Here is a 24,340-nt window from a genome sequence, read left to right as displayed (position 1 = left end):
AATTCTAATTTTCAGAAAACGATTGAACAGGTGACTACAAAGAAAAAGATTTAAAAATAGAATATTTTTTTAAATGACGAATAACAGATTACATCAACACATTTTGGTACATAACTATTTATAACATATGCGTACATATTGGTGTCCATCAGGTGACCATATAAAAGAGAGAACCGTGACAAAAATCCTTAAAAAGAACTTCGGCTACGTTCAGCACTCTCATACAGCTATTTTTACATAAACATATGTCCGAAATAGGCGATTGCAGAAAAAGGTACATTCTGTGTGCTCAAATACCAAATATTGCAAATGGGAGAAATATTTCATAATTAACTCCTTCAAAAGGCAATGCAATTGTACTTTATGAAACTTGTATTGAAAAAAAATGATTCAAAGTTGTGCGATGATATTTATTGTCATAAAAAATCGGCACAGTCTCTTTTCTATTTAAGGCATAGAAGAAGTATCACAAACGATTGCTGGTGGAATGGCGTCTGGTGGAACATCTGAACCTGAAAAGGCGAAGTCATATGAAAATTATTTACAAGTAAGCCTAATTTTCCTCATTTAATTGAGACTTATAAAACGTTCTCTTCACTGGACGTTTTCAATAAAATATTATGTTTTTCACAAAACATTGAAGTTATCAATCTTTTAAAAATTTATTAAAGAAAAAACAATTTTTTTTCTTGTAAAAGCGAAGTCATTACATGAATTTTGGTTTGACTGAATCAATTTTAAATCATACTTGTGTACGATTCTGCGGCTCTTTTCACAAAAAAACTTAAGAGTAAAAATACTCGCAAGACATACACATTTCAGTATAACTTACGATCAATTTTAATCGTGAGATTTTTTGTGAAAAGAGTCGCTGGCGTCAACCCTAAGAAAGTTAGAGTATATGTCTAATTAATTAAGGTTTGATGCTGCATTGTTTATGTAAAACCAGCAGGATGAAAGCAAAGTCGTGGCACACTTTCTTCAAAAACATAATGAAATAAATTGATTGGAAAAATTAAATAAATATATATTATATATATAAACTGGTATCATTTTTAATAATCATTTGAATATCAATGTTTATTAATTATTATTCACAAAACGTGTTTAATCTGCAACAATGTTTATGTTTGTGAAGTTTGCGCATGATTTGCATTTAAAAAAAAAAACTGAAACGGAACACAATTTTAAGACATTATATATATACGCAACTAAACGTCTATTTACATGTAAAATCTTAAATAGGAAAAAATTCAAAGCAATTCTTAATATGTAATTAAGGTAATTTCATAATCAGTTCCTCATTAGGAAAAGTTTTGATTAACAAGGAAATCTATCTAACCTGAATTTAATGTTATTAAATATTATCAAACTTGTGTTAACTGAACTTTTGTATCAGAGCTTAAAGCGAAAAATAGAAAAAAGGTGATACGGAAGGATTGCAAATGAAACAACTATGCACCAGAGACCAAATGACGAGGATGTTAACAAATATCATTATTCAACAATGCTCAATCCTTCTCCTAACCTTGGACAGTGCTGTAACAGCACAATAAAGTAAATAAGTGACATCATTAGAACGACACTCAGTATAGTTTCTTTTTTGGCCCAAAGAAATCTGCAGTGTCAATAGATTTAACTGTAAAGCATAATCTTTTTGGGTACATTTAAAATTGAATTATTGAATTATTTAGTGTATCATATCAAGCTGTAAACCACCAAAAGGAATTTGACCGTTCAATTTTGTAGCAGATAAATATTTACATTACATGTATCTTTTATTAGAATCCGTAATTTTGACAGCACGTGCTATAAGTGACTAAGTTAAAACATTCATAGAAAAACAAATGAAAAGCTTGATATAACTCTTAATGTCATGGTTATAGCATACACATGTAATTATAAGAATTGAATGCTTCTTTTTATAATTTTATATGGTTGTAAAAGCGTTGATCGTGCGCACATTTTAATTATGAAGCTCGTCATATTTACTGACATGGTTTGAAATCATACTAGTTCAACTGGTGACGTAGCTGTAATGAAGTTTCGCGTATGAATGGTTTCTTTGTCTGTTAAAGACTAATGTTGCATTATCTTAGTGTAATAAGTCAAATGAAGTAAAATGGCGTTTGAATGTCTTTGTACTGTTGATTTTAAAAGCACAATAGAAAAACCAATGAAAAAAATACAAAATAAACAATGAATAGATCTATAAACTGAAATTATTCAAATGAATTTTTTACATTTACAATATCCATGATATTTATATCTAATTATTTCTATTCGGAACGCGCATTCTTTCGGCAAATGTATGCGTTTATATCAAAATAAATTGAAAGATAAGAATTAACATTTTATTGCTGTAAACATAAGCTTATACAGATGAACCAGAGTGACCTTACATTTAATTGTTTAACTTTTACACTTATATTTGAGGAATGCCAGATGAATATTCTAAGAAATCAAATATTTTATCAACCAAATAAAAACATACACGTAAAACATTACAGAAGTAATTGTAAATAGATATCTGTCTCGTCCGATTAAATCTGTACTTTGAAAAAGTATCACTGATTTAGCTTAAACAAATTTCACTGTTTACTGTTATCTATTTATTTATACATTTTATTGCTTCTGTAATTTATGCAACGCCTTTTTGTGTTTGGTATTTATCATAAAACTTTTTTTTAAATTAAAAGGATAGCTAATTGTTCTGTTTTTGTAACCTTTACACATGTTACAAGGTCTCTAAATGATTCCAAATATTGAGATTAAGAATTGAGAGAATAATATTCTTATTAAAACAAGGGGCATCATGGAGCATGTATCGCTCAACTGTCATTTTTGCCAAATATAAGTTGGATAGAATACAACAAGACTTTTTGGAGAAAATAGGAAGTAGGTTAACCTTGACATTTGGGTTTTACACTGGTCATTTTTTGGGCCCTTTATAGCTTGCTGTTCTGTGTGAGCCAAGGCTCCGTGTTGAAGGCCGTACTTTGATCTATAATGGTTTATTTTACAAATTGTGACTTGGATGGAGAGTTGTCTCATTGACACTCATACCACATCTTCTTATATCTATTTGGGGCATTTAATCCCTATCAATTTTTCTATATCTATTCTGGTTTTCAAGATATAAGCACTAATAAACAAATGTTTATCTTTACAGCTCTTGAAAGACTGTTAAATAAATCATTCAGTTATTTTCAGTCTTTCAGTACATTTTCTGACTTAATCACTGCTGTAAATTCAGTACTGTTAAGACAATTCGCTTACCATCAATTAAGATATGTCCAGGCCATTTAGTAATTGTTCATACTATACTTGTTATTAACCTGGTCACATTAACAACATACTGACTTGTCCGAAAAGCTACTGAACAGTACTGAATTGACTGAAAGTGAATTGTCTGAATAGTACTGAATTTACCGCAGTAGATTAGTCTTAATATTGACTGAAAGACTGAGTATAACTTTATAATTAATTGTTCAAATGTTTTGGGTGATAAAAATGAGCATTTGAAATTCATTTCCTAGTGAAGACAATTAATGCATTTTACCCTAGAGTTCTAAATTAAGCCATGATGGTCATGCACTTTATTTTGCCTTTAACTTTTTTTTATTCGAGCGTTACTGATGAGTCTTTCATAGACGAAACGCGCTTCTGGCGTATGAAATTATAAACGTGGCATCTTTGATGAAATTGTTTAATATAGTTTGTTCTTATGTTGTACTGTTACACTTGCGTCCCAGTTAAAGGGAATGTTAAGCTCTCACATACCTCACACACATTTAATCCCGCCACATTCTTTACGTGCCTCTCCAAAGTCAGGCGACTAATATCAGTGGCTGTCGTTGGTGCTGTACTGTGGATTCATTTTTAATTCGTGTGATATTAAATTTGGTGGATTTCGTGGATGAAAGTTAACCACGAATTTAAATGTACAGAGAAGTACAATTGTTTTAATAGGTTGGTATGCAGAAACCACGAAATCAAATATCCACGAAACAATAATTGTTCCTTAATCCACGAAAATTGGTTGCAACAAAAATATATGTTTTCATAGTATGTCACATTTGTTTTTGTTCCGTTTATTTTCTTGACATATATTATGTGATTGTTTTTTCATATGAAATGTTTCACATGTCGGTTTTTTTATAGCTTACTTTACTATACTGAATAATAAGTAATGAAAATATTCAGTTCAAACCATCAATGGTGTTACGAAAAAAAAATTAAGTTAAGGACACGGTAAATAAGCTATATCATCTACTATGAGATAGGAAGTATAAAGATGAGATGTAATTATATTGCAAATATTTTCCATATAGTTAGATTTATCTATAATGTTGTTGTTTAATACTTTTTCTTCCCTGTTTGGACATAAATTATTTCGTAATTTTAGTACACATCCTCATCTTATCGTATATATTTTTTCTGAACTGTTACGAATCAAAGTTCATGGCTAAAGCTGATAACGCCAACCATTGAACAAAACCTGCAGATAGTTAGAATACATACATATATATATATATATATATATATATATATACCCTCAAATCATACTGGTTTCCTAAATATACAGAAGAAATTCATCATTCTTAATATATTTATATTCTTAAATTCATTTTTATACATTAAGATATTATTGAGAAACTAAGATTCCAACGACCTCAGGAAATCACGAAAAGCGCTAAGGAAGCACCAGTTTTTGTAAAGTGTTATTTCCCATTTCTTGCACTTGGTCTATACGACTGCTGATGGAATGCCTGCCTCTAATGGTATCATAATCTCAATAGTTTTGGCTTCGGTACTGACAAGATTTATTGATACCCTTCTTAAAAATTCTCCGTTGATAAATTGATCAATGTAGAAACTAAGGTTCCAACTCTAAGTCAGAGTTTACCTTGGGTGGAATTGTCTTTTATTAGCTCACTTGGCACATAGGGCAAGTATGAACTTTTGTCATTACTTGGCGTCCGTCGTCTATCGTCGTCTGTTAACTTTGCAAAGATCATCTCCTCTGAAACTACTGAGCCAAATTTTACCAAACTTGACCACATTCACCATTGCGGTATCTAGTTTAAAATATGTCTCCGATGTACCAACATGGCTAAAAGTAGAAAATAGCGGTGAAATACAATATCTTTCTTTTATCTTGAAAACCACAAAAGATATAAAAAATTAGGACAGAAATGTTCATAATGATGATGTCCATCTTCTCTCTGACTTTAAAACTGTCAGATGACTTGCGGAAGGGGTTATAGCCCTTAAATGACGGATTTTTCAATTTTGCCGTTTATCTTGAAAATTATAATAGATAGACATACACTTTATGTACTAAAAATGATCTGCAAGGAAAAATCTACAAGTCATAAAATTGAGAATGAAAATGGGGAATGTGTCAAAGAGACAACAACCCGACCATAGAGCAGACAACAGCCGAAGGCCACCAATGGGTCTTCAATGCACCCGGAGGCGTCCTTCAGCTGGCCCCTAAACAAATATGTATACTAGTTCAGTGATAATGGACGTCATACTAAACTCCAAATTATACACAAGAAACTAAAATTAAAAAAGATACAAGATTAACAAAGGCCAGTCTACATATCTCAAATTGTTCCTTAATGGAGTAATTGGTGGGATTTGTGTTGCTCTGTCTTTAGTTTTCTATATAAAAATAAGGAGATGTGGTATAGTTGCAAATGAGACAACTATCCACCAAAGTTCAAATGAAGTGGATATAGGCAAATATAGGCAAATATAGGCAACGGCATGGCATTCAACAACGAGAAATACACATACTTTATAGTCGTCAATAAAAGGTCCTGACATGAAAAATATAAAACAATTCAATTGAAAACTAACGGCATAATTTATAACAAAAGAATTTACGAAAAACAAATATGACTCTTGACTTTAGACAAGCCATAAATATGTGGTGGGGTTAAAAATATTTGAAGGCGCCAACCCGCCCCTAACCTGAGACAGTGGTGTACCGGTACAGCATAAGAACAAAGTTTTCTTCAGGTACAGTCAAACTTCCAAGCTAAATCTTTGTATCTATGGAAGAATATAGTAAAGGTTTTAAGTAATCTGTGGTAACAAATCCCTGACTTGATGAATTACTAGTAATACATAGATTACGCTCAGTGAAGTCTAAAACGTCACTACAGACACGGGCATAGCGAACAAATTGGGATATATTAACACCGTAAGACGGTGCCAAAGGAACATCATCATCCAAAAAAAGGGCAATGAACAATAGGGAAAGAAAATCGTTCCTGTTGTGAAGAGTTTCTCGTGTAAAACTGGAATATCTAAATCTAAGAACGAACAGTTATTTCTGGTAATATTTAATTTATTTAAAGTGAGTTCCTTTGTGTAAAAGAGGGACGAAAGATACCAGAGGGACAGTCAAACTCATAGATCGAAAACAAACTGACAACGCCATGGCCAAAAACAAAAAGACAAACAGACAAATAATAGTACAGACGTAAATTTCGGCAGTATATATAGATAATTCTTGATTATTTAACGAAAAAAGATCATCAAGGTAACAGTAAGTGTTGTTGAATTCATCAATTAAATGGAATTTAGACGGGTTTTTACTGAGTTTGGTTATTCACAGTACAGTGCCCTTAAATGACGGATTTTTCAATTTTGCCGTTTATCTTGAAAATTATAATAGATAGACATACACTTTATGTACTAAAAATGATCTGCAAGGAAAAATCTACAAGTCATAAAATTGAGAATGAAAATGGGGAATGTGTCAAAGAGACAACAACCCGACCATAGAGCAGACAACAGCCGAAGGCCACCAATGGGTCTTCAATGCATCCGGAGGCGTCCTTCAGCTGGCCCCTAAACAAATATGTATACTAGTTCAGTGATAATGGACGTCATACTAAACTCCAAATTATACACAAGAAACTAAAATTAAAAAAGATACAAGATTAACAAAGGCCAGTCTACATATCTCAAATTGTTCCTTAATGGAGTAATTGGTGGGATTTGTGTTGCTCTGTCTTTAGTTTTCTATATAAAAATAAGGAGATGTGGTATAGTTGCAAATGAGACAACTATCCACCAAAGTTCAAATGAAGTGGATATAGGCAAATATAGGCAAATATAGGCAACGGCATGGCATTCAACAACGAGAAATACACATACTTTATAGTCGTCAATAAAAGGTCCTGACATGAAAAATATAAAACAATTCAATTGAAAACTAACGGCATAATTTATAACAAAAGAATTTACGAAAAACAAATATGACTCTTGACTTTAGACAAGCCATAAATATGTGGTGGGGTTAAAAATATTTGAAGGCGCCAACCCGCCCCTAACCTGAGACAGTGGTGTACCGGTACAGCATAAGAACAAAGTTTTCTTCAGGTACAGTCAAACTTCCAAGCTAAATCTTTGTATCTATGGAAGAATATAGTAAAGGTTTTAAGTAATCTGTGGTAACAAATCCCTGACTTGATGAATTACTAGTAATACATAGATTACGCTCAGTGAAGTCTAAAACGTCACTACAGACACGGGCATAGCGAACAAATTGGGATATATTAACACCGTAAGACGGTGCCAAAGGAACATCATCATCCAAAAAAAGGGCAATGAACAATAGGGAAAGAAAATCGTTCCTGTTGTGAAGAGTTTCTCGTGTAAAACTGGAATATCTAAATCTAAGAACGAACAGTTATTTCTGGTAATATTTAATTTATTTAAAGTGAGTTCCTTTGTGTAAAAGAGGGACGAAAGATACCAGAGGGACAGTCAAACTCATAGATCGAAAACAAACTGACAACGCCATGGCCAAAAACAAAAAGACAAACAGACAAATAATAGTACAGACGTAAATTTCGGCAGTATATATAGATAATTCTTGATTATTTAACGAAAAAAGATCATCAAGGTAACAGTAAGTGTTGTTGAATTCATCAATTAAATGGAATTTAGACGGGTTTTTACTGAGTTTGGTTATTCACAGTACAGGTACAAGTGTGCTATTGAAGGGACACAATTAGTGCCTATAGGAGAAAATACAACCTGTCGGTAAACTTTATTTCATAAATGTTGTCAAGGAGCATATTTACAGCTCATCTCATCACACCTCCAGTGAGTATATCTAGCATATTTATGTTTCTCATTAGAAAAAAGGCTTTTCATGAGTTGCACCAACATATTTTTTTTCAAACGACCATTTGATTAAATAAGAAACTGTTGTTTGATAAGATTGTGTGGAAGAGTAGTATAGAGATTGGAAAACTCAAAACTGTCAACCGAATCAAAAGAATCACCAAAAACACGTAATTTATCTAAAACATCCAAAGAATGTTTTACACTCCAATATTAGTTAATTCCACTATTTTCGTATGTTTTAGTACAAAAAAAAAATGAAAAGTTCAATGATAGCAGTTAAGAACTGAAAGATGAGTAGAAGAACACTTACTATAGGCCGAGATGAAAAGATATTTTACGGGTTCTTTGGTTGTAGTTTATGTAACCAATTAATATTGGGGACCTTCAAATGTTCAGATAACGCCTCAAGCTGGCTGTGGTAGGGACATGATTATGTACTATTTGACTCTCTGTGGAGCGCTCGATCTTGAATGTAGTTGAATGTATAATTTCGTTTTTAAGGACTTCCGTGTTGTATTTACGTCATACCACCACCACATTGTTGGCTACTTTGTCGGCAGGTATGTTGTGTTCTGTGTACTGGTGTTTGTCTTTTGGTCGTTTTTCTTTTATTTGCCATGGCATTGTTAGTTTGTTTTCCACTTACGAGTTTGAATATCCCTTTGGTGACTTTCGCCTGTCTTTAAATTTTACATTTGTTTGCGTTTTTGCCTATCATCTTGAGAACAGTAATAGATAAATAGAAATTTTTAAAGCAAACATGATTAGTAAGACAAAATCAACAGATTAGTCGATTGCGGGAATTTCCTTAAATGACGATTTTAACCTTTTTTTTCGTTGTTGCCTGTTAACTTATAAACTAATGCATAGATAGAAACTTCAAACAGCAAAAAGGATCAGTAAGACAAGATCTACAAATAAGTCAAATTGCAGAAATCGTCATTTGGTTCCTTATAGGAGTTATCACTCTTAAATGACGATTTTTACTAAATTTTCCCCATTTTGTATGTTACTTTTGGTCATATAACACCTTAGGTATTCAAGTATTGATACATCTGTGGAAATAATGTGTTTGGGTTTCAGCATTGAAGAAATAGGTAAATTGAAAAAATTACTATGGAGTAAAATTGTTGAGGGCTATATTTGTCCCATCTATTTAAGATAAAAACAGGTTTTAAGTTGATGGTAAAACTTGTAAGAAAGCCAATTGTAGCTTTTTTGTCAAGAGTTTCTTATAAAGCGGTGTAATGTACACCTCAAATAGTAGGCCTGTGAAATGTGACAAAATCGTCTGGATTTCAGCCGAAAGTAGACATTGGAAGTACAAAGTACATGCTTCCACATACTAAATATTCAAATCCGATATGTTATTTGTTATAATGAACATAACGTTGAAGATATTTTTATCGACGCATGCGCAATATGTTTCCATTCCTAAAAATCAATGGAAATTGACCCGTTTTCACTGAAATGTTGTGGAAAATAAAAGTTTTGTTCTTTTTGTTACGTCATGAAAAGAATGCTAGTTCATAAATTTTCAAAAAGACTTTCCTGAACTAGTATTTATTATTGTTTAGGGGCCAGCTGAAGCCCGCCTCCGGGTGCGGGATTTTCTCGCTGTGTTGAATACCCTTTGGTGCCCTTGGGCGGTTTTCTGCTCTTTGGTCGGGTTGTTGTCTTTTTGACGCATTCCCCGTTTCCATTCTCAATTTTATTATTTCTATCTTGTTATTGTATAAGTTATGATTCATTGTGAAATTGATCAATAAATCCTTCATTGAAATTTTAGCTAGTAATAAGGTCCATATTAGAGCTATCCAACCTCCTCTCATATATCCCAGTGAATCTGGTATTAAGGATACTTCTGGAACGAAGATTTTCCTCGATATTGAAATAGATGGACGACTTTAAACTAAAGTTCATGACAAGCCTGATGACTTCAGTTTTTCAACTTCCAATTTCGCAGCAGTAAAATAGCATCTGTTCAATCGTATGGCGTTTACTTATTCTCATTATTACGTTACACTCATACACGTTAATACTACACGGACTTCATTAGCAAGGTATTGCTTCTTACATAAAAACTGCTTCAACAAAGTAATAAGGAAGAACAACTGATATCGACCCTACATAAGTTTTATGGTCACCATCATGAATTGGTTGACTGACTGATACGACATGTTATAGTCTCAACTCACAAGCAACATGTTTTAGCAGCCTTAGCTGTTTAGATACCAGAAAAGTAGTCTTATCTGTTATTTCAAAGATTGTTTTCTATTCTTGAATATGACATTTTGACAGATTGTGGATTTATGAGGCGGGTAATGCATGCATACAAGGAGGTGCTAACCTGTTAGTACACACGATCTCACTTATTTAAGGATTCATGCGATTTTCTCAAGTTTTGTATGTTACCTTTACTTGTCTTCTTAATCGATTAATGAGATTTGAAATATTGTTGCCTTAATTCATAGCAAAATGGCGGCTTTTCCTTCCTATAGTTAAATATCTTACTTGTCTTAAATTTGGTAAGTACGAATTGCTTTTCTGTTCTTTTTATCATATTTGAGTCCATATGTTTCCCTTTAATGTCTTCCTCTTAAAATGTGAAATGTTGCTATCGCTTGGACGTATGCCCCAGTATGCATCTAATTTAAATAATGTTTTAGAAAATATGAAAGATAGAAATAATAAATCTCTAACATCACTGATTTTTATGTAGCTCAACATAATGTAATACGGACACAAACATTCTGTAAATAACATAAATTTTCAGTACAAATTTTATAACAAAAAACCCTTGACACTCTGATCTAGCAAAATATGATAACCTTGTGCAGAAGTAAGAAGATACCAAAGTAGCTTTGAAACTCATATCAAAAAACATGACAAGGACATCATGGTCAAACGATAAAGACGAAAAGATACACGACAACCAATCAACTTAGAAAAAGACCCACTACACTAAAAGCTAAAGATCGGAAAGCTAGAAAAAATAGGGGAAATCCAGTGTAAAATCTTTTATACAAGTGCAAGAAGAAATACACTTAGATTGTACTCTTAACAGATCTTTGAAATTTTTTAGTATTCACATCTGATTCACAGAATAGTCGGCTCTGTTTTCAGGAATGAAACTGATTTATATAATTGTGTGTCTTGTTTCCCTGTTGATTTTAATGAAACTGTCTTTTTTTTTATCTTTCTAAAAAAGTTAGCCACATTATTTATACCAAGACGTACTTGTTTTATTTTTATTTACTCTATCCAATAAAATCTTTATGGATTTCTACTTGGTTTGCTGGTCACGCTTTAGTTATAAGTCATCTATATTTTATGTTTGTATGATGATTCGATATGTTCGTCCGGTTTCCATTTATATCAAACATGGACATGTGTAATTATCACAACCAAAACAAGATTACGCAACAAGTTGTAAAATAAATCATCTACTTAATTACAAAAAATCATTTATATTGTTACCTAAAATTAAATTCCTTGTGTGAATACCTCCATAGTTTACCAAAGCATACAAACTCATGAGTATTATTGTTTAATTCAGTTCTAAATTAAACAAGCAGGAAGCATTGAAAAGTTGGTAGTTCATCTGGTGATGTAATTTTTATTATTGCAAATATCTATTAACCGAATATTTACTAGACTAGAAGACGGAAACAATATGAACGTCTGATAAACTGTATATTATCATTTACCTATTAAATAAACAAAAACCTAGACGTATGAAATCGATTTGTTGTGCATATCGCATTTGGAGTTGCTAAATATTTATTCAATGAAAATATTTACTGCATTAAAACTGAATTCGTTTGATGTGTTTGACATTTCGATTTTGTCATTTGATAAAGGACTTTCTGTTTTGACTTTTCCTTGGAGTTCGGTATTTTGTTGTGCATATCGCATTTGGAGTTGCTAAATATTTATTCAATGAAAATATTTACTGCATTAAAAATGAATTCCTTTGATGTGTTTGACCTTTCGATTTTGTCATTTGATAAAGGACTTTCCGTTTTGACTTTTCCTTGGAGTTCAATATTTTTGTTATTTTACTTTTTATACTGATGTAATATTACAAAATAGGCGGAAAATACCAAGGGGACAATCAAAACTCATAAGCTTAAGTTAAACCATTTGGCAAAAAACGAAAAAACACGAAAAGACCATCAAGTCTACAAAAATATCTATTTAGAGAACTAAAGACTGAGCAACACAAATCCCATCTAAAACTTAGGGTGATCTCCGATGCCCCGCAATGGTATGCAGATCCTGCTTCACCTATCATGTTGCTTATGGTAAGTACAAATTCGGTGATAGGTATCATTCGGTCATGTCACAGTCGAGAAAAAGAGGGAGGACGGAACTGTGGTTACGACAATTTGAAAATGTCCATGGTTATCTCTGACAACTCGCGCAACTTAACCACTTGTGACACTCGGTTAAAAAGCTTTATTGTAAGCAACAATCCTCTATCAAAAAGTAAAATAACAAAAATATCGAACTCCAAGGGAAGTTCAAAACGGAAAGTCCTTTATAAAATGGCAAAATGAAAAGTTCAAACACATATAACGAATGGAAAACAACTGTCATATTCCTGACTTGGTACAGGTATTTCCTTATGTAAAAAATGGTGGATTAACCTGGTTTTATAGCTAGCTAAATCTCTCACTTGTATGGCAGTCGCTTAAAATTCCATTATATTGACAACACTGTGTGAGCAAAACAAACAGACAAAATAGGTAAAAACGTCAAAAATTGGGGAACAGCAGTCAACATTGTAATATAATCTTAATCACTCTAAAAACAAATAACTGTTTAACAAAGAAACACAAAATGGTATATAGACTAAGTACATAAGCAAAAATGAAAGACAAAAACTCAAAATTGACCATAGAGTGATAAATATTCCGTATCAACTTCACAAATAATACATGATGGTCTTGAAGTATAGTTTCTTGGTACTGACAATGTTTATCATCTTAATTACGTGTTAAAGTTCCCCTTTGTTGTCCTTGTACATTTCTAACTTTTACTGTTTATCCATTTTTGATTATGTACTTATGACATGGATCGGTACTTATACATCCCGCCATGTACAAGGTCTTGGTATCTTCCAATGAACTTTGTTAGAAACATGACGAGACGTTCTTTGACATAACCTTGGCTCATCAACTTTCTACTCAGACACTGGTGACGTTTTATAAAGTCTGAGTAGCAACTGCAAGCTCTTGAATATCGAATGAGTTGGGAAATGTATATTCCATATGCAGGTGAAGTTGGTATATTGCTGCTTAGGTGGGGAAAATTTATAATTTCAAAATTAAAATCGTACCGCTTGTCATAGTTACGGGTATTGAGATGACCACTTATTTCAAATTAGAGGTATAAGTCTAAAAATGAGGCGGAGGAAATCTTGATAGGAAACCCAAGCTCTGGAATAAAGTATCAACTAAGAGATACATACCCTTAATAAAGGCTATGCTTGAATATTGTAACACACATGGAAAGATCACGATTGAGAACCTGAAATCACCCCTTTTCGTAAAGTTTTTTTTCAATCTATCCTCACTGATAAATTCTAGATGTTAGGCAAGATACGATAACAAACGCTGTTTGTGCTTATAAATCATATATTACCATTAATATGCTGTTAAAATTGGAAGACAGATAAAAATCCACATGAGAACTTGTTATTGGCTTTTGTATTCAAGAGAGTTTAATTCTTCTCAAGTTCATCATTTTGATATAGTTATACAAAGCCATCTTCTAGGGACAAAGATTTCAGATTTGAAAATGTTTTAACTAAATGTTGTATACACATGAAGATCGACATTTTCAAAGATTCAAAAGAATCCCCCCCCCCCTTTTCCAAAAAAAAAAGAATAAAAAAAAGATGAACGATTTGCCTTTTCTTGAATTGCAGATTAAACATTTAATGAATAAATATCATCTAGTAATGAACATCTCGGCCTCTAGTAAGTGTTCTACTACTCATCTTTCAGTGCTTTTAACTACTCTCAAAGATCTTATCATTTATGTTTTTTGATTAAACATATGAAAATGGAGGAATAAACCGTTTTTGGCGTGTATAAAAATCTTTGGATGGTTTAGATAAATTAAGTGTTTTTGATGGTCTTTTTGATTCGTTTGACAGTTTTGAGTTTTCCACTCTTCATACTACATACCACACAATCTTATCAAACACAAGTTTTCCTATTCAGTTAAATAGTCGTTTGATAAATTTGATTGCAACTTTCTTTGCTGCGACTCATATAAAGCCTTTACAGCCTTTTTCTGAAATGAGAAAGCAAAATATATTAGATATACTTACTGGAGGTGTGATGAGATGATCAAAGCCGTAAAGTTTCTCCTTGACAACATTTCTGTACGTTTTGGCAATACAGTTTATCGACATGTATGTATTCTAATGGGCACACATTGTGCCCCTTTAATAGCAGACTTGTCCCTGTACTGTTATCAATCACAGTTTAAGGCCAAACCAAGTAAAGACCCGTCTAAATTCGATTTTATTGATGAATTCAACAATACTTACCATTACTTTGAAGATATTTTTTCGTTACATAATCAAGAATTCTCTTAAAATACTGACGAAATTTACCCAAATTTACATAAACATAAACTGAGGGAATTCTTGGTCATGCACCTCACTCCAGGAAAGACTCTGCAGTTTTGCACCAGTTGAAGAATGCATGATACAATCACAATTACAAAAATGTTTATGAAAAATTACAGTCATAAGAAAATTTTTTTTTTCAAGCAATATGAATTACAGAAAATTCAATAATTACCTCCTATGTAACACTTTTTTGAGGAGTTGAAGTTTACCTTTAACCTCTATTACATCATGGACATGCTTTTGTCGGTGTGGAATTAAAATGGCCAGTTTTGATCTCCTCCACTGCATAATCTAAAAGTTATATAACAAATGTACATGATGTAAGCGGGGATATAGCTTTTATTCAAGCTGCAATATAAATAAAAATACTGTTCCTTTGCTTTTGTGATTTTTCCTGTGCATGCACTGATCATTTCGTGACATAGACAAATAACCCAATATCCTTTCTTTTCAATTGTGTACTAGTGATTAAGTCTCGTGTACATGTAAATCTCATAATAATCTGTTAAGCATTATAAATTAGCATGTTGAGAAATAAATAATAAATAAGTGACTTCTTATAGTTAAGTATCTTTGATTGCTTTTTAATTAAGAAACCAACAGCTACATGAATGATTAAAAACGAAACTTCAAAAACAAATAACAACATCCAATTTTCAAACACAATAATGTCAAACTGAAACAATATGAAAACAACAATAGCTGAACAAGAACAAAAAATAGAAAAAGAAAAGCACCAACTTCAACATTTGTTTAAACCTTTCATATTTGGACTGTCATAAATTGGCCAATTTTTCAACTGCAAAATGGCTGTAGCTTTCATAACATCAACCTCAAATCCAGTTCTTAAAGCACTAACAAACCCATCTATTATTTCAGGTTTATATGACATTGTGGGTGCAACACCTTTTAGGGCCACTCCTTCATAAATGCCTGAACTCAATATTTCAGTTACACCTTCACCATTTTCCCGAGAGAAATTAGAATATTGGATAGAGTGTGATAACTTAAACGGCTTTATGACTAATAATTCAGCCTATTCCTACATAATGGAAGTACTACATGTGATTTGAGATAATTGTTAGTTTTGTGTGTTTTTATCAAATAATTTTTTTAAAGTAAAACTAATGACTTAATTTTATTAACAACTATGTTTTGTCTCCATTGTATTTGTCTTATGTGTCAAAGCAGCTTTAGATAGACCTAAAGGGGTTTACTTTTTAGCACTTCCACAATATTGATTAAGCATGCATATGAAATTTGAAATTAAAGAATGTAAAGTTTTAGCTTTAGAAAAAGACTAAAACACACGAGGCTTTTCCTAGCATTATTTTTAACAAGGCCTTCTGCCTTTGGATTTTAGTTCAGGTTTGATAGATGGACCTCATATTTTATGAGTGTCCTGAGGAGTCGTGTAATGCTTCTATTCAGATGAGATAGCCATCTGGTCCCAGTTACCTTCCCAGGAATAACACCTTTGGTCTTGGTAATTCCAATTGTTTCAATTAATTTCTGTTTGTTTTTATGGGACTTTTTGTAAAAATAGTCTAAACAACATCTGATACAAAAATTTAACAATACTTTTAGATATTTGGATGATATATTGGCTCTCAATAATGACAACTTCAGTATGTATACTAAAGAAATTTATCCTGTTGAACTTACTTTAAATAAAGATAATACTAACAATGACCACTGTCCTTTCCTCGATCTTGATATCTTTATCATTAACGGGAAGCTTAATACAAAAATTTATGATAAAAGAGATGCTTTTTCATTTCCTATCGTTAATTATCCATTTTAGATAGTGACGTTCCCTTGTCACCATCTTATGGTGTTTATATATCTCAACTTGTACGATTCGCTCGTGTATGTAACAACGTATTAGATTTTAGCGAGATAAATTTATATATTACTGAAAAATTATTACACCAGGGTTTTGATATCATAAACTAGTCAAAACATTTACTAAATTTTATCATCGGTATAAGGACATCATTCGTAAATATAACTCAACATGCAGACATCTTATACGTTCGGGTATTTCATATCCAATCTTTTATGGTAATATTCTTTACAAAGCACAAAAATGTCAGTATTCACCTCAAAAGCTAACAAAACCCTTAAACAGACTTATTAAGAAGGGATATAGTTACGATACTGTTGTCAGGTCATTAAAGATTGCATATTTTGGCTTTAATATTGATTCACTTATAGGGTCTTTGCATCGGAATAAAACATATTTATTCTAAAACCAGTTGTTGGCATGACACGGGTTATGTTCTTCTCATATATTTTATGACGGTATAATACTAAACCCCTAACAGGAGGGATTGTGCCTGATATTCATATGATGAAGACATAATCTTTCAATCAGTTTAATTGAGGTCTGGAGCTGGCATGTCAGTAACTGCTAGTAGTCTGTTGTTATTTATGTATTATTTTCATTTTGTTTATTTTCTTTTGTTTCCTATTCTGACATCGGACTCGGATTTCTTTTAAACTGAGTTTTACTGTGCGTACTGTTGTACGTTTGTTTTTTTCTACATTGGCTAGAGGTATAGGGGAGGGTTGAGATCTCAAAAAACATGTTTAACCCCGCCGCATTTTGCGCCTGTCCCAAGTCAGGAGCCTCTAGCCTTTGTTAGTCTTGTATCTTTTTAAATTTTAGTTTCTTGTGTATAATTTGGAGTTTAGTATGATGTCCATTTTCACTGAACTAGTATACATATTTGTTTAGGGGCCAACTGAAGGACGCCTCCGGGTGCAGGAGTTTCTCGCTGCATTGAAGACCCGTTGGTGGACTTCGGCTGTTGTCTGCTCTATGATCGGGTTGTTGTCTCTTTGACACATTCCCCATTTCCATTCTCAATTTTATTTTTTAGTCCAATAAGAAGTGTCATAACTTGCTAAGCCCCCTTTTTTCCCTGTCATGTTGGACGCACCATCACTCCCTAAGGCTACTATTTTCCCTAAAATACATGTTTTTACATAATGAAAAGAATGGAACATAAATGAAAATCTCTTTTGCTAATGCTTGTACAGTCATTTAAATAATAAGAAAACGTATCCATGAACAACTGAACAATAACTTACAAAGGATATTTATTATAGTATAGAAGTTGGTTACAATTAGTATACTACAGTATTTTATTTATTGTAATGTATTAAACATCTTCACTGAGTTTTAAAAACAAATAATATATAATATGTAGCTGATGTAATGTATGTATAATGATAAATGATGTTCAGTACATGTATGTAGTCACCTACAGTACAGTAATTGGTAGTTTAATTTTCATTTAATAACTAGTACATGTAATGATGATGTATGCTTTGAAATTGATAATTAATGAACATGTCTTAATGTGAAATGTTGATATTCAATCACAATAATTTAAGACTTTCAGAATAAAAAAAAATAATTATATACAAATACCTTTATCAATTCCATTGCTCTGAAGCATGTCCAAAACAAATACTTCTAGTTCCTTTGATGTTGTGCTCACTGGTGACCCTATCCTCAGAAATCTTTCAACACATTTGCCATTGTGAGATAACCTCACATAAACAGCCTCCTGTTCGTCACCAGTGATATCAGTAGACCCGTCCATCATGATAGAGAAAAAAGGGCCTGTTTTGATCATCTCAACTGTTTTGTCCTTTTCTACGGCAGCAATAGATTTGACAAACTCTAAAGCAGCCTTATTATTGTGATAAGTTTTGCCTAAGTCAAGCCCTTTTGCTTGGTCAAGTTGACTTATCCACTTAAATTCTGTTATTGGTTCATCATTTTTCATAACAGCATGAATATTTCTAAATAAATAGGACAGACGACCAATTTCTGCTTCTTTAAATGCCAAATATGCCTTGCCAGCTTGAGTGGACCGAAGGTTTTCCCCAGATGTAGAAATTGCACTTTTGACAGATGCTGCAGAAACTGCAGCTTTATGTGAAACACTAGCTTCGTGATCAGTTATTGTTGAGATACGAAAATTTGAACAACCTTCCAAAAAATTGTTTTGTCCTTTAAGATTGTTTGGTTGTTTGTAGGCATTTGACTCTACACATACTACACAGGTCATTACACCGTTGTCATATTTTAGCCATTCACGACCCTCTGTCCATTTCACATTAAATTTACGTTCTTTTCTATTTTCTTCATACTGCTTTCGTGTTTTTCGTTTTTCCTCTTCAGTATCTGGCTTTCTTTTCAGACTTTTTTCGGGTATAGTAGCCCCCGCGACAAATTTAAAACCCAACATCGTATACGATATTGTTTACAAAATATTTTATTATCTATGATTCATCATTTTTTTTTTACATCGATCAATGTTAAATCGGCGCTTGTTTAATTTTATAAAGTAAAATAAAGCGTCACGAAGATCCCGATGATAATCCGGGTTATTACCAACTACAAACCGTGACAAAGGAGAATGCAAGCACAATTTCGCTAGAAATTTTTATTTTTTTACTGTGAGGTCTAAAAAATTGGGAAACGGCTGCTGACAGTTTCACACCAGAAACTCTACACAAAAATTTACGACAATAGGGACGATTTTTCTTTCGCTATTGTTGATTTTCCTTTTTTTGAATGGTGATGTTCCTTTGGAACTGTCTTACGGTGTTTATATATACCAACTCGTTCGCTATGTCCGTGTTTGTATTGACGTTTTGGATTTCAATGAGTGAAATCCATGTATAACTGATAAATCATTCATTCAAAGATATCGTAACCAGAAATTACTTGAACCTTTACTAAACTCTTCCATAATACAAAGATTTTGCAAGTTTGACTGATACTAAAGAAAACGGAATAGCACATCCTAATTTTTACAGTGATGTTGTTTACCGAGCCCGAAAATTTAGATACGATCTCGGTAAACTTATCAAGCCTTTAAATAAAATTACTCAAAAAGGTCATCAATTCAACACTGTAATTAAATCTTTGAATATTGTTTTTATTGATATAAATATTGATTTTGTTATCAGTAAAACCATACTAAATATAATTAATATACACATTTGCACTTTCACGGTACTACAATCTGCCGATACCTATATTTTTGCATTGCACAAGGTCATGTTTTTTTTACTGTTAATGACGTCTTTACACTACATTCATTGGATGTGTACTGATTGATATCTTAGTCTTAGATACATGATTTTTTTATAAGTTGTTATTGGCTTTGAACTAGCTGTCAGTAACTGCAAGTACTTCCAGATCTGTACTGTGTGTCTTTTAATGTTGTTAGGGATGTATAAATACCCTGCCAAGTCCGGTCTTTGTTTTTGTCAGATGTTTTTTCTGCTTTGTATCGATCTGATGAGTTAAGCCTTTTTCAACTGATTTTTATAGTTTGTTCTTATGTTGTGCTGTAACACCACTGTCCCAGGTTATAATTAGGGGAAGGGTTGAGCGATCACAAACATGTTTAACCCCGCCACATTCTTTATGTGCCTCTCCCAAGTCAGGAGCCTGTAGTTCAGTGGTTGTCGTTGGTTCATGTCTGTTATATTTGTTTTTTTTTCGGAAATTGTTTTGTTATTAATTAGACCATAAGTTTTCCCAATTGAATTGTTTCATATTTTTCATGTTTGGGCCTTTTATAGCCGACTATACCGTATAGGTTTTTTTCATTGTTAAAGGCCGTACGGTTGTCTATAATTGCTTACATCTACCTCATTTGTACTTTGGTGGATAGTTGTCTCATTGGCAATCATACCACATCTCGTTATTTTTGTTTTAAATATAGTTATGTAAACATTTTATAAATAAACAGAAAACAGAGTATTCCTATAAAAAAGCATAGCTAAGCAAAACACATCATGATAAAGGTGGACACCCTATTTCTATTTTTTACTATTAACAAATGCTTTTCCATTGTCTCTCATGTTTTTCCAATGTCTATTTTGTTCTTGATGATGCCCTCATTTGTGATATTGAATAACCCGCCTTATGACCTCAAATGATTGAGTTAACAATAAATGTTTAAAATTAAACCGTTTTATTTAGTCGATCAAAGCAATAGAAAATAAAATTTAAAAATGACATGCATACAACGCCTACTTTTATTATTTTGTACTGAAAGTCTACATTTTATAAATAGATAATTTATTCCTAAGTTTAATAAATTGTAAACGTTAGTGGTATTTTCGTAAAATCCTAAACAGTGCTGCAACTGAACTTTCCGAGTTTAAAGGCTTTTAATCAACTTTTCTGTTTTGGTTGATTGAAGAATATGAACGTTAAAAGTTATGTAATTAAACATTTGAAATAACTAAACAAATGCATAAATTGAATGATTACAGTAATTTGAATAACAAAAACGCAATATAGCCGGTATTAAAATTGTAGTTAAATATAGTGATATCATGAGATGATATATCTATATATGAAATACTTTCATGCAAGTATATATTCGGTTTAGAAAATGATCAAACTGCTAAAAAGTTAGGCATGGTTTCCCATGAATTTGCTTTCAACTGATTAATAAAAAAAAAAAACTTCTGTATTTACCAATATTTTTAGTATCCAAGTTTCGTATTTGCACTTTGAGGTTGTATTTTCTAACATATCATCTAATCATTCTCAAATTGCAATTTAAATAAAAATCGTCAAATTGTTAGTATGTATAAAAAATATATGCGAAGAACAGCCTCAACCAAAACCAAAATTTCAAAAGAGGTGAAGGTGTTTTTGTTTACTTTTGTAGACTGCTGCTTGTCTTTGTAACATGGCAGTTTGTCGTCGACTTACGAGTTTGAATATCCTTTTTGGTATCTTACACCTCTCTTGAATCCATTTTGTTATGCATGTCCTTCGCTACAATATTTTCCAAAACATGTTTATTTTGCAATATGTTATACCAATACTGTCTCCTATAGCAATGAATAGCACTGTACACAGTTTTGATATTACTGATATATGTAAAATTAAGTTTTTGTTTATAGTATGTAATTATTCAAATTATACTAGGTTTTATCATCTATAGGATTTTACCTCGCAGAAAAATGGAACATTTAGCCATACTTCTGGTTTGACTGTCAGTATAAAGTCTTCTCCATTGATTCAATATGTGGATAAGTTTAATTTCTCCTGTCTTACACAAGTGTTAATAGACCTTCCATTAATGCAGTTATCTATGAGTTTTATTTTTCTTATTTTCAAATATCTTCAGTACTTAGATTCAACCATCAGAAACATTTTTTTCTTAAATCAAAAAAATATCCTGTATGGCAAGCCAAAGTGGACAAAAAGGGCTATTTTTCAATATTAGAAAATCATTTTTTAATATTAAGAATTCATTTTCTAATTTTAAGAATTCATTTTTTAATATTAAGAATTCATTTTTTGATATCAAAAAATCATTTTCTAATATTAAAAAATTCATTTTCTAATATTAAAAAATTCATTTTCTAATATTAATAAATTCATTTTCTAATATTAAAAAATCATTTTCTAATATTAAAAAATACCGTATTTTCTAATATTAGAAAATGAAATTTTAATATTGCAAATGAATTCTTAATATTAGACAATCATTTCTTAATATTAAAAAAATCATTTTTTAATATTAAAAAATAGCTCTTTTTGTCCACTTTGGCTTATAATTTGTATTATTTACAGTGTTGAAGCGTCTGAATGAAAAGTAATACTCTGGTAAAAAATATTTTCTCCCTTCTTCTTTTAAGGTAACGATACCAAATGGCATATCTCCTGATTTCTAAATTTTTTGGCACAATTGTACTTTGATTCGAGTTACATCGGAATATGAAATAAAAAATTGGGGTCACCATTTTTTTGTTGTAATTATTATAAGAAAAATTTTATACTGAATTCATTTATGTATAGAAACACATTTTTCACAATTCTTGTTTTTTATATACATTGCTTCAAAGTTGAATGATACGCTTTAATAGAACTTGACAGAAAACGTGTGACGTTACTGAATACAGAATACCGTTATTTTTATTCAGAGGCATTGAACAAAATAAATTGACGGGATCTGAATGGTGTTTGTTATTTTATTTTCATTCCCCCTGTCGTAAATTTCCGATTAATTCAATATAACATTCTACTGAGTTAATTTTATTTCGTCCTAACTAGGTGCCCTTTTAACTTTTCAAAACTGAATCTTCAACTTAACCCTACCAAACTAGAAAAAGGTGATGTATCCATGCATGAATAAAATAAAATTCTTCAAAAATTTTATTTGGAAAACAATGATCTCAGATAGTGATGATGAAGTACAATTTGAATTGATTGATTAATGGTTACTTAACGTCCGGTGGAAAATATTTCATGCATTTTCAGGATGATACAATACAATTTGAAATAGTTGTGTCTAAAAGACACATTTGATGCATCTGTCAGAAAAGGTTAAACAATTTGTTAATTGTGAAAATCATAAAGAAAATCAACATCCTGATAAAATACCCCTTCTAAATATAGCATCATATTTTCGCTAAAATCGAGCACAAATCAGTAAAAAAAATCAAATATATTTTCATCTCGTTATGCTCGGGATACCATTTTGGATTTACGCCCCCGCTATGAGGCAATACCTTTTTCTGTTAACATGTTTTGGCCATATTTTGGCTGTTGTTAACAGTTCTATTGCATCTAATTTTTACTGTTAACTGCTTTTTACTAAGTGAATTAGCTGTTAACCTATTAAAATTTCTGGTTTCGGTTAACTGTTTTACTTTAAATTAAGTTTGTTAACAGAGGCGGATTTAGGGGGTCCGAGGGGGCCCGGACCCCCCCCCCCCCACCCCCTCCCAATTTGTGGGAAAAATTTGGTTCATTATCTAGGGAATCACTGGAGCATGACTGGAGCGAGCACCCTCTTAGGCAGTCAGTGGGCCCCTTCCCCTTATGAAAATTTCTGAATCCGCCACTGGTTAACCTGTTAACCTGTTAACGGACCCCTATTCTCCATATTGCCTTCCCTCTATAATATTTTGCACGTGTAAGCCAATGATTTTGTTAACTTAAAGTCTCGAATCAGACAGTGGAAGTAGATTTGATTTTGAAATTCGACGTTGTATGAAAGCAAAATTATTGAATAGAAAAGAAACAAGTGAAAACTCTTTAGTGATGAAGATTTTAATTTGTAACTCTGAAAGTTGATTTTTAATATTAAGAAATGATTTTTTTAATATTAGAAAAAAGTAAAATCACAAAAATACTGAACTCCGAGGAAAATTCAAAACGGAAAGTCCCTAATCATATGTCAAAATCAAAAGCTCAAACACATCAAACGAATGGACAACAACTGTCATATTCCTGACTTGGTACAGGCATTTTCTTATGTAGAAAATGGTGGATTAAACCTGGTTTTATAGCTAGCTAAACCTCTCACTTGTATGACAGTTGAATAAAATTACATTATATTGACAACAATATGTGAACAAAACAAACAGACATAATAGGTAAAAATGTCAAAAATAGGGGTACATCAGTCAACATTGAGATATTATTTTAATCACTATAAAACAAAAAAATATGTAAACAAACATGATTTCTTA

At 31.9% G+C, this 24,340-nt stretch overlaps 1 protein-coding gene across 1 annotated transcript in view; it reads left to right on the top strand.

Moving 5' to 3' along the window:
- The first annotated feature begins 455 nt into the window (after positions 1-455).
- The window catches only part of LOC127722179 (tryptophan 2,3-dioxygenase-like), a 57,518-nt gene continuing 33,633 nt past the window's right edge, over positions 456-24,340 (top strand). The window contains exon 1 of the mRNA XM_052229073.1: positions 456-547. Within this exon, the coding sequence (XP_052085033.1) occupies positions 488-547 (60 nt within the window). The 5' untranslated portion in view covers positions 456-487. The remainder of the gene's footprint in view (positions 548-24,340) is intronic.

The sequence above is a fragment of the Mytilus californianus genome, unplaced genomic scaffold (assembly GCF_021869535.1).
Source record: "Mytilus californianus isolate M0D057914Y unplaced genomic scaffold, xbMytCali1.0.p SCAF_1, whole genome shotgun sequence".
NCBI lineage: Eukaryota > Metazoa > Mollusca > Bivalvia > Mytilida > Mytilidae > Mytilus > Mytilus californianus.
This window is presented reverse-complemented; position numbering and strand designations above follow the sequence as displayed.